Raw genomic sequence first — 11,878 nt, 5'->3', positions numbered from 1 at the left:
TGAAGTTTTCTAAGCCGGAATGATTGCCTTTGCCTGACAGGTGAGGATCATTCAATAACAAGACGACACGTAGCTACTGTCGTTACCTTATCCTGAATGAATTAGGCGGCAAAGTCACTTCAAACACCAACTTATTACATAAGGTGGACGTCAGCTATTTCATGGAGAAGAGAGCTTATATCGCCTCTCATCTCAACGCAAAGTTAGAACACCTTACACAGTTTGCTTTCCAACACTTCCAGTTGCTAACTCCCATCGAGTGCAACCTCAACGCGACCAATTTTTGTCTCACGTGATCTTAACATGTAGTTTCAAAATGCAATTAGGGTCTCACAATATTGTAGTAAACTATAACTTAGCTAACTTATTGTTCTATCGTCCCATACAACTGAAGATCGATGAAATCTCTAATCATACAAAACATTAGGATCAATCGGTCCTGGATTTAAAGTCATAATCTACATGAAAAATCCTTAAGTATTAATTAGTACAAAACACATTAAGGCACAACGTATAGTAATAGTAACAAAAAGAAGTATATTACATAATGAATTATATTGAATAAATTTATTGAAAGTACACATAAAGAAAAAAAATTGAGAACAAAATTTCTTTAATTATCTAGTGCCCGTCTCTACAGCAAAAGACATTTCCTTTAATTGTAATCTCTTTGACCAAAAAATCCACATTATACTTGAGCACTTGGTTCCCTCTATTCCATCTCATTATGATATCGTGAACTCTTTGGTGGATTAGATTTTCTCAACAATGATGGTTGAGGCTGTGGCAGACCGAGATGAAGAATAAAAGGGTTTTAGAGTTGAATCTTAGGCAATCATGTGGAATCCCAGACAAAATTGAAGGCAAAAGTGAAATCCTGGAATAATCTTGATGCTTTTTGGGTCGAGATTTGAAGAAAAGAGAGAATTGTAGAGAGTTCTTGGGCAATCTTGGGCACGAGTCTGACTGAGATTGAAGGTAAAAGAAGAAAATAGACAGATCTCAAAGCAAACTCAAGGCTATGTTTGGCTGAGACTAGAAGCAGAAAGGGAATTGTTAGGGTTCTCGATGGATTTGGAGTCAATCTCAACCGAGAATCCAAGTGTCTTAAGCATATACACTACTACAAATATGGGTTTTAACGACGCTAGTTTTGCGTCATAAAGACTTTCAATGACACAATTTTCGCGTCATTGAAGCCACTGTCAAGAAAGGCTATTTAACGACACTTTGAAAAACGTGTCATTAAATATGCTTAGATGACACCAAAGTTGTGTCATTAATACCTTTACCTTGACGCAATAAATATGTCACCGTTATCTATAACTCGACACCAATATATTGTCATCAATACCCTTATATTGACGCAAATCATGTGTCACCGTTATCTATACCTTGACACTAATATATTGTCATTAATACTCTTAAATTGACGTTTGAAATGTGTCACCACTATCTATTACTCGACACGAATTTATTGTCATTCACAATCTTATATTGACGCTTTAAATATGTCACCGTTATCTATACCTTGACACAAATATATTGTCATTAATTTCCTTATATTGACACTTTAAATGTGTCACCGTTATCAATCACTCGACACCAATATATTATCATTAATACTCTTATAACAATGTTTTAAGTGTGTCACCTTTCAATATAACTCGACACTAATATATTGTCGTTGTAAGTATTTCGTTACACAAAATTGTTGTCAAGAAATATGCTTTACGACACTGTTTCTGTTTAATAAAAGCTTATATGTCGACGACACATGTTTGGTGTCGTTATTCTTCATTTTCGCAACACATATTTTCCTAACATATATTTCTTCTTTCAAAACAATTAAATACTAAATTTCAGCATTACCCACATATGTTTGGAAAGATATTTATATTGATAATAAAAAAATATAACTTACATTATCGGTAAAGATTTTACAATAATCCAAAAGATAAATTTACTGTAATATTACATGTATGTGTGACCTAATCTAATCAAACTGACGCATAAATGAGAACTTGATCGATACCATGGTCTGTGAATTCTTCAACTACCTGTAAATTTGAAGAAAATGAACCTTAGCCAACATTCATTATGGAAAATGCATAAGCATAAGCATAAACATTAAGTACATGCCAAACAAAAATTAGCTTCTTAATAAGCAGACCAATAAACTTTTCAAAATAAGCGTCCAAAGTTCATACAACCAAGGTTTTTAATAAAAGACCCATAAGGAATGCAAAAGATTAAAAAAAAAACACCGACTACATAAGCATAAGCATAAGCATAGTATATAAATGTTGCAAATGTAAGTTTTGATTCAATCATTACAGTCCAAGCAATGTTCTAGTTTGCATCAAATTGAAACTTAGCATAAACTTACCCTTAGCCCCCCTCCTCCAAAGTAAATACAAAACAACATGATTCCTATAACATACGTCTAAGCGAATTGAACAAAATAGCTTTTCAATGACTACCATAACTGCAGAATAGTTAACACAACAAAGTATCAAGTTCTTAAGTACGTGTCAACATGATTCCTAAAACATACGTCTAAGTGGATCGCACAAAATAGATTTTCAATGGCTACCACTGCAGGATAGTCAAAGCAATATTCCTAAATACATGTTAACATGATTCCTAAAATAAAATAGTTAAGTTACGTTACAAAACATAAAGCACACTTACCTCTTTCTTTTACTAAATCTCCAGCCCCACATCTTGATTACCCTCCATAGAGGCTTTTTCTTTCTTGCAAGTACGGAAGCCCTAACAATGAATAGAAAACTACGTAAGTTATACAATTATTATTTCATATGCAATATATTAACTCACTATTTGATTCCTAACAGAGTTCATGATAAATTAAGTTAACATCATTTTCAAAGTTATTCCAAGAACAAAAGTTGCAACCAATGTTATAAGAAAACAACAAACAATGTAACAAATAACAAACACTTTAAAATTTTACATTACTCCAAAAATCCAAATAATATATAAAATCCAGTTGCAAAATAAGTAAGTTTCAAAACTTTCTTACCATGAAGATTGGGAAGTGTTGTTATCAAAGATCTCTTGTAGTTCCTCTTCTATCAAATTCAACCCAAAAATCGAGTAGACAATATATTGATCTAAATAATCATTGTTTTTTCCTGGGAACCATAAAACAAGAAAACATCATCATTGACATTCAACACATAAGCAAATCTTTAATGGCTTAAATTGAGAAGTCCTAGTTTTGTATCTTATCCTGTTATAGTTTTAAATTTAGTCTATCACTATTCGTAAATGTCAAAATTAGATGATAATGAAACTTACATAGCATGATACTTCATAGATTGGCAGAAGTTTGAAAAAAGCAAAAACAGTCATCTAAGCGAGGAAAAATGAAACTTTTTTACTAATTGAAAAATGTAATATACTATTTGCAAGCCAAGAAACATAAAATCCATAAATGAACATTATTCCTCTCCATCCAAATTTTTATATCCATATGGCAAAAACCAAATGAATTTTTCATACATTTTGCAATTATAGAAATTGAAAAATAAATAAATAAATAAATAATAATAATAATAATAATAATAATAATAATAATAATAATAATAATAATAATAATAAAAGAATAATAATAATAATAATAAAAGAATAATAATAATAATAATATTAGCAAAACAATGTGAAATATGACAAATATAGGTTGGGAAATAATACAGGTTGACAAATGATTTGACAAATAATACAACAAACAATATAGTTGACAAATAATACAGGTTGAGAGGAAAGAGATTATTTTTGGAGATTATACAAAAAGAAAGAATTTGAGAGTGTGCAACCGAGAAGCTTTAGGACGAGAAGTTCCATTTTTTAGTTGTAAGGCTTTCTAAGGAAGAAGGAATACTTCCTTCATTAAGTGATTTTTAAATTAAAATAGATTTTATGTTCCTTCTAATGTCTTTGTTGTTCTGTAATTTATGTGTTTCACGTTTATGTTTTGGAAAGCATGTTTTATAAAAGTGAAGCATAGGTTTCAAAGTATGATTTATGTAATTTTATTGTATGTTTGAATGAGAGTAAACCATTAGTCTTATTCCTATCAGTGAGGTATATGTTATGTGCACATAATGAGTAAGGACAACAAGTAAAAAGGGCCTATATGATGGAGTGAAACTGGCCAATGCATAAAAGATGTGTATTGTGCTTAACGACCTAGGCAACTGGAAATGAACCAGATTATTTTCTAAAGGATACTGTTGATGAACAGGTCATCACAGTAATCTATGCGTGGGAATGGTTCATGTTCTTGGTGAAAGGAATAATGAAAGGCTAATGTATGTTTTATGATTTACTGAAATGAGTCGGTTAAGCCTATTTATGAAAATGATTTCATATGTGATTGTATTCCTCATAAAGGTTTTCAAAAATGAAAAGGTCATCACAGTAATCTATGCGTGGGAATGGTTCATGTTTATGGTGAAAGAAATAATGAAAGGGTAATGTATGTTTTATGATTTACTGAAATGACACTACAAGAAACGGGGGCACTCCCGACGCAGAAATACGTCGGCGAAAATGCAAAGTACGTCGGAAAAGGATATCCCGACGTACAAAACGGCGTCGGGAAGCACGTCGGGAGAAATGCGTCGCGAGAGGCTTTCCCGACGCCGTACCAAAGCCGCGTCGGGAAAGGCTTTCCCGACGCCGGAATATGCGTCGGCATGACGGCGTCGGGAAAGCCTTATTCCCGACGCCGTCTATGCCGACGCATATTCCGGCGTCGGGAAAGCCTTTCCCGACGTTTTTTTCCCGACGTAATGAACGTCGGGAAATATTTTTTTATATATTTTTAAAAATATTTTATTTTTACTTTTTTCCTTATAATATTTTGCTCAAACATTCACAATGATGTTCGGATTGCTCAAAAAAATTTCGCGACGTTTTGGATTAAATTAAAATAAATTAATAAATATACAAACACAAATTAAAAAAATAGAATTAAAATTAATAATACGAATAAGTTGACTACAACAAAATATAGTTCTCAATATAGAAAAAACATAAACACAATGAAGCTAGGGATCATGTGGTGGTCCCTGTTGTGCACGAGTTAGGTCTTCAATCATCTTTTTCATAGCTTCCACTTGTGAAGCTAATGCTTGGTGATTTCTATCTTGTACTTCAATCCGTTCCAAAGCTTCATGAAGTTTAGCTTGTAATTCAATCTCTTTTTGTGTGGACTGCGAACAAGATGTCGACGAACTGCTTGCACTTGCCGTTCTGCGGGCCTTCGGCTTGGGTCCCCAACCAAGGCCTTTTGAGTAGCCTGGTCGTCTACCCAACACCTGATCGCATATCTCATCCTCAGAGAGTGGCTGACTACCCTCTGGGATAGGCTGGGATTGGAGTTCCAGCATTTGATTCTGCAACAAATTTAAAAATTATGTTAGGTAACGCGCAAAAATATATAATAAAAGTGGATAATTAATAAGGGTATAACTTACATGCGCATCCTCGGCGGCTTGCGACACGAATGTCCCAGCTCGAACGTGTGTTTCCCGGAACAATTCCACACGATCGACCGGCTGCCCTCTTCTTTCAGCGAGCTCATGCTGTCGTTGTAGAAACGACTTGGACCCGCTACTATGATTGTAAGGCTGCTTCTGTCTAGCAGCCTTGTTTGTCCGTGATTGCTCCTGCATTAAAACAATTATATTGTTTATTTCTTATACATATAAAAACTTGTTATCATAATTAATCATGACAAATACCTGGAATGCACGGCTGATATAATGGTCGCAGAGGAAGTGCCAATCCTCATCACGTCCAACCAATGCGTTTGGTGGGTTGGCACGAGCCTCCTCCGGGTCGCTGTACTTTTTGAAATGTTTATGACAGTCGGCCCGGAACTCTTTAAAGGTCGTGAGCATCTGATGCTCAACAAACCTGTTCATTGCTTGATCATTGAAATCAAGCACAAAGAATCGCTGCACATTACAAACATAACACATTAGATTGGCTAAAGTTAGATATGTTTCAAATGAAATCATATATAAATGTGTAGTGCATTTAATTACCTGGAGGTCGCCCTTGACGACCTCAATGTATTCTCTCCCAACGTCCGTCCACTTAAGACAGCGGACGGGAAATGTCTTTCGCACGCACACGCCTATCGCCTGGCTGAAGCGAACGGCGTGTGGAGAAATAGGCTTCTCCGCTCCAGGGGCGATCGTCATCGGAATGCGCCCATTTATTGCAACGTGGCGCTCTAACTCCAAGAGTCGAGACTGCGCACGTCTCCTAGGAGTCGGAGTCGTTTGTTGAGAAGAAGACTCTGCTCAATAAATAGACAATAACATATAATGTTAGAAAAAAGAACATGAAATATTTGTAAGTTAAAATGAAGAAAATTCTTAGACTCACCCGTATTGTCGCCCACAGATGATGACCCTCCCGCGATGTTATTATCTAAATCGTCCTCAAACTGGAGGAACATATCGTCCGTCTCCATAAAATTTGATGGTCGATATGACATAATGGCTATGGACATAGAAAACAAACATTTTCAATTTAACTTAAACCTCCCTCTCCCCAGATAAGTAGTAATTCCATTTCATAATAATTACACGACCACTGTACACAAGATAATCTTCCCCATAGAATTTCTATCAGATCAAGACATCTCGGTATAGACTTAAGCATATTCAAAAAAGAAATATGTTGAGTAGACCCATTAAAACCATCCGTATATAAGATTGAAGAATGTTAAACATTTTGTATAAACACAAAATTAAAAGTTTATTAGGTATTTCTCAAAGTTCAAACGACTAAGTAATTGGAGATCCTAAATCACAATCTCAAATTCAATAAACACCCCCCCCCCCCAATTCAATATAACCTCAAAAATCTCTACACATTCAAATTTTTTATCAATCTCAAATTCAATTTCAACTTCAATCTCAACGTCAATCTTAAGTCCTAAAACCACTTCAAATTCAAATTCAACACTAAAACCTAAAACTAATTCAAAATCTATATCCTAACACTATTTCAAAATCTAAATTCTAAAACTAATCCTAAAACTAATTAACTAAAGCAAAACTAAAACAAAAACAAAAAAGAACTTTAAACAATTTCAATAATACATACATTTTTTTAACTTTGAAACAAAAAAAAAACAAAAAAACAAACAAACCCTAAACTAATTTTTATCAAAAAAAACCCTAAAAAAACTGAATAAATTTACATATTTCACTTACCAAAAGTGGCAGACGGCGACGAGGAACAACGGCGAGGCGGTCGGCGACGGACGGCGGCGGAACAAAAGGAAAGCACGGTCGGGCGACGTTCTTCTTCTTCTCCTTTCTTTTTCTCCTCTCCTCTCGGCTTCGGTTCTGTGAATACAGAACTGAAACGAATTTAAAGGGGATTTCCCGACGCAGTGACGTGGCGTCGGGAAATCCCTCAAAATGCGTCGGGAAAAGAGGAATTCCCGACGCTCATTAAACCCCTTTTCCCGACGTTTAACGCGGCGTCGGGAAAAACCCCTATTCCCGATGTCGCTCCCGACGCACTGTTCACGGCGTCGGGAAAAACCCCTTTTCCCGATTTACTTTTTGCCGACGCCTTCATGTTGCGTCGGGAAAAAAGGTTTTCCCGACGCCGCTCCCGACGCACTCTTCACAGCGTCGGGAAAAACCCCTTTTCCCGATGTATTTTTGCCGACGCCTTCATGGTGCGTCGGGAAAGGTGGTTTTCCCGACGCCTCTCCCGACGCGTTGTTGAGGGCGTCGGGAAAGCCCTTATTCCCGACGTTCTTTATGCCGACGTGCTTTTCGGCGTCGGGAATTCTCCATTTTCTTGTAGTGTGAGTTGGTTAAGCCTATTTATGAAATTGATTTCATATGTGATTGTATTCGCCATAAAGGTTTTCAAAACTATCACTCACTAAGTCATTGACTTATGTTTTAAGTTTTTCCTTCCCTAGGTTGTAAGGCGTTAAGGCCGAGTTAAAAAGCTAAGCTATCAGACCAGACGTTTAAAGGTTGAAGGTTGTGAAGGCGTTAAGAATTTCTTGTTAAGTTTGTGTATTATAGATGTTTGTATCTTAAACTTTTGTAGGACACATGTGTTTAAGTTAATAAAAAATGTATAGGTTACATTGTTTGTTATTTCAAATGCGTTATGGTTGTGTTCTTTTTGGCTTAGTAGTTGAAAAAGGACATAAGCAAGCATTCTACTGATTCTGCATTAGAGTTGCCGGGATTGCTCAAATCACGTCACGTACCGCATGGCAATTAAAGGATGCTTATGGGGTAAAGCGCAACACTAAAACTGAGGACAGTAACATGAAGCGTACGTCGAAAGTTTGTAGTAATCCTCAATGAAATCTTTGTAGTTCATGTTAAAATGTGAAAAGATCGCCATAAAATGAAGACACAATTCAAAAGCTTGCCATTATTATTACATGAACAATACTGCTCTTATGCATTAAGCCTTACTATTTGAATGTTTCCTCCATTAGCATTAGGGCTATGACGTCCAATTTTCACATGAAACACGCCTTCATGTCGAACATATGATTACACCTTATGTTTAATTGATAAACTTGACAGTTTTAATATAAACTGTCAAGTAACATAAAAAAACGTCAAGAATAAGAAAGAGTGAAGAAACACATATTTTTGTTTTTTTGTTTTAAATACTTGACTGGTTAAAAGCGTCAAGATTTATTTTAATTACTTGACATTTTAATATATATTTTTCAATAATTTTTTCCTCTTTTAATTTAACTTTCCCAAATTTCCCCCAAATTTTATAGAAAAGCCCTAACTTTTTCCCTCATACTTTTATTTCAGGATCGAAGACACACAACACCCAATTTTTTTTCACGATCGAAAACAACAGTCGCGCGCAACGTTCATCGTCTCTTCCTTCTGCCCGTTCGTTCGTCGTCTCTTCCGTCTGTCCGTTGCATTCGTCGTCTCTTTCGTCTGCCGCCTGCGTCGTCATCTCTTCTGTCTGCCGCCTGCGTCGTCTTCTCTTTCGTCTGCCACCTGTATCGTCGTCTCTTTCGTCTGGCTGTTTGTTCATTGTCTCTTCCATCTGGTTGTTCGTTCATCGTCTCTTCCGTCTGCCCGTTGTGTTCGTCGTCCCTCACAAGCCACTGTTCGTCGCAAGCCGCCACTCAAACAAAGTTGCGTTCATCCGTCGCCGTTCTCAAGCCATCGTCGCCGTTTCTGCCCTTTTTCAATCCGCTTATGCCTTTTTTTAGTCTAGTCCGCCGCCATCAACAGGTTATTGCTTACGATTTACCTCTCGATCGTCAACTCGGGTAAGTCCTTTCTCTCTTATTGCTGCTTTAGCTCAAGTAGCTTCTAATCTCCTGGTCTCTTCAGGAACAAAGAATTCGCTGAGAATAATTTGAAGCGCCCATTCCAATCTTGTAGGATTTCGCTTATTGAAAATGAGACATTGTTGAAGTTGTAAAGTATCTACTTCTTGTGTTACTTAGTAAACTTTTTTATCTTCCATCGAGTAAAATTAGTCTTTTGATGCTGGTGATTGGGTATGTTCCGTTTTTACAGGAGAAGGTGTAGAAGTAGGAGGGTTCATATCAGAATTGGAGTGAGGAATCTACTAAGCTAATACCATGGGTAAACACCAAATACCATGGGAACCTTTCAAATATTGTGTTTTGATATTCTGAAGAGAATATGAATATGTTTGATCATACCATTTTCCAATGATAATGATTTATCAGGAATATAAATGATTTTTCATTTGTTTAAATGTAATTAAGCCGATGTGGTGGTTCGAGGATACAATGGCTACAATACAAGATGGGCGCATAAGGTCATTGAACGAGTCTTCCTACCATCAGAAGAACGGGTGTTGCTGGCGCTGCCTCACCACTTGCTGTGACGGTATTCTTTAGATCCCTTTTAATAACTTCTCAAAATAACATCGTATAAAATTTGTTTCACTTCTATAGTCTTTTATTTTTATTCTTATGGGAATTTTTGGCTTTGTTCTTGTTGTTGTTATTTATTTACTTCCATTTATGTCGTGAAGTTCTTGTCCTTAGTCATTTCTCTTATATTCTAGATTGTTAAAAATTGGGTCAAGCAATTAACCCTTCTAAGAAGATACATAGAGATAATTGTGGAGGCTGCAAGTGCTGTAATTTTTACTTTTGGGTCTTTACCATTTTGGGGTAAGCATAATATTTGATTTAATTTTTAGAGAAAAAGATGTACTTTTGTTGTGATTTTTATTTCTTGCTGAATTTTATTAGAACAAAATAAAATTTGTTGCTAATTAAGGATGTCATTGTACCATACTCACATAGGATAAATGTCTAAAGAGGTATATTTATGCAAAGTCTTGAAATTTAATTGACAATGGATATTATTGAGGATCCTTCTATTATTGTTCAAACCTTTCTTTTGGTTATTATACATTAATTAGCTTTATGGGTTTAGAAAGTTGGATTGCAAGGCTCGTGAATTGTTCTATTATTTGAAAGGTGGAAAAGTCGATTACGGTGAAGAACACAACAACGTTTTTGGTCACTTGTAATTCGGCCTCCTGTATGGAAAAGGTCAATTGTTTCTTTTGATTTCTCTGACTGAATAAGTTGAACATACTTCCATACGTTGATTTACGGTTAACACAAAGAAGAAAAAAATAATAGTTTTCTAAGGAAAAGTCTTTAGATCAAAGTAGAGAGGAATATGAGAATGTGAATGGATCACATACTTAGTAGGAAGTAAAGCATTGGTTCAAGTGAATGGATCACATACTTAGTAGGAGCATTATGTTGTAAGTGTGTTAGGAATTTGACTATATGTGAGTCTTTGTTAAGTATGTCTAACATAAAAGCATTGTATTGGAATTGCTGAACTATTTCAATTAGCGAAGTTTTCTTTCCATAAGCAAATTGTCCCCTGGACAACATGAATTTGCACTAAACTGAGTTAATAACTCTTGTATCTCATATTATTAATATCATTATTTATTCTATCTTTAGTTTTTGTTATATTACTACATGTTTTAAGGTGATTTTCAACATTTTCAACTTTTACGTGTTGTCATATCGCAACATGTGGATATCACTTTCTATCTCAATGATGAAAATAAACCATTCTTATAAAATAAATGTTTCTTCTGCAGCTTGCCAAGTCAAAATTTGGGAGTTATGATGTGGAAGTATCTTCTTTGAGGCATGAAATAAAAGAGTTAAAGAGAGGTTGGAAACCGCAAATGCAAGGGCTCAATCGTTTGAGAAGAAGTAAGGATATTGCAACAAGAAAAGGTTCATATTGTAGCTTAGACATGTATATCGTACATTGATATATATATACAATTTCTTTGATGGAAAGTTTGAGTTGATTTCAATTTTTCAATTGATGTTGTATTTTAATATTATTGGACTTCAAAATAGGTGAATTATAAAATATATGGATATTTTAAAATATATAATTCTTTCATTTGAACAAATCTTATATACTTGATACCTATAAACTGTCAAGTATAATTTCACTTGACGTGTAAAACCTGTCAAAAATAAAACCCCCTTATTCTTGACACTAGATTAGTTGACGCATAAAAACTGTCAATTATAATTATATACTTGACATTTTTTCAATGTCAAGTATAATTATACTTAATACTTAGAAACTGTCAAGTAAACATCCCTTATTCTTAACACTGGATTAGTTGACGCATTGAAAAGCGTCAAGTAAACCAATACTTGACAGTTAAAAAGCGTCAAGTAAACCAATACTTGACAGTTAAAAAGCGTTAAGTAAGCCCAGTTTTGTAGTAGTGTATGTTCTTCAATTTGTGTGTCTTGTACTCTCCATTCCACGCT

At 35.1% G+C, this 11,878-nt stretch overlaps 1 protein-coding gene and 1 long non-coding RNA gene across 3 annotated transcripts; one reads left to right on the top strand and one right to left on the bottom strand.

Moving 5' to 3' along the window:
* Positions 1-4,920: 4,920 nt before the first annotated feature.
* LOC127148256 (uncharacterized) lies at positions 4,921-7,427 on the bottom strand. Of its 2 annotated transcripts, none has more exons than XM_051081694.1 (6): positions 7,263-7,427; positions 6,427-6,543; positions 6,081-6,337; positions 5,775-5,990; positions 5,508-5,699; positions 4,921-5,399 (listed from the first exon to the last, which is right to left on the bottom strand). In XM_051081694.1, exons 2-6 carry the CDS (start codon positions 6,536-6,538, stop codon positions 5,079-5,081), a joined length of 1,098 nt encoding a protein of 365 aa, XP_050937651.1. In that variant the 5' UTR covers positions 6,539-6,543; positions 7,263-7,427; the 3' UTR covers positions 4,921-5,078. The 2 variants fall into 2 exon arrangements, with proteins under 2 accessions (XP_050937651.1, XP_050937649.1); XM_051081692.1 differs by having other exon boundaries at positions 4,921-5,426; positions 7,263-7,425.
* Positions 7,428-8,842: 1,415 nt separating this feature from the next.
* Positions 8,843-11,386, top strand: LOC103497609 (uncharacterized). Its single transcript, XR_539448.3, has 4 exons — positions 8,843-9,337; positions 9,402-9,659; positions 9,806-9,929; positions 11,179-11,386. It is a non-coding gene; the product is annotated as an uncharacterized LOC103497609 (long non-coding RNA).
* The last annotated feature ends 492 nt before the right edge of the window (positions 11,387-11,878 follow it).

Source organism: Cucumis melo, chromosome 1, assembly GCF_025177605.1.
Source record: "Cucumis melo cultivar AY chromosome 1, USDA_Cmelo_AY_1.0, whole genome shotgun sequence".
NCBI classification, from domain to species: domain Eukaryota; kingdom Viridiplantae; phylum Streptophyta; class Magnoliopsida; order Cucurbitales; family Cucurbitaceae; genus Cucumis; species Cucumis melo.
Note: the sequence above shows the minus strand (reverse complement) of the source record. Positions and strands in the feature narration are given on the sequence as shown.

What these genes read in the sequence shown, in the direction of transcription:
- LOC127148256 (XM_051081692.1), bottom strand. Translation starts at nt 6,538, where the DNA reads ATGTCATATCGACCATCAAATTTTATGGAGACGGACGATATGTTCCTC. An exon ending in ATCTGTGGGCGACAATACGG is followed by an intron (nt 6,338 to 6,426) that starts GTGAGTCTAAGA and finishes TTTATTGAGCAG; the next exon opens with AGTCTTCTTCTCAACAAACG. An exon ending in ATATCAGCCGTGCATTCCAG is followed by an intron (nt 5,700 to 5,774) that starts GTATTTGTCATG and finishes GTTTTAATGCAG; the next exon opens with GAGCAATCACGGACAAACAA.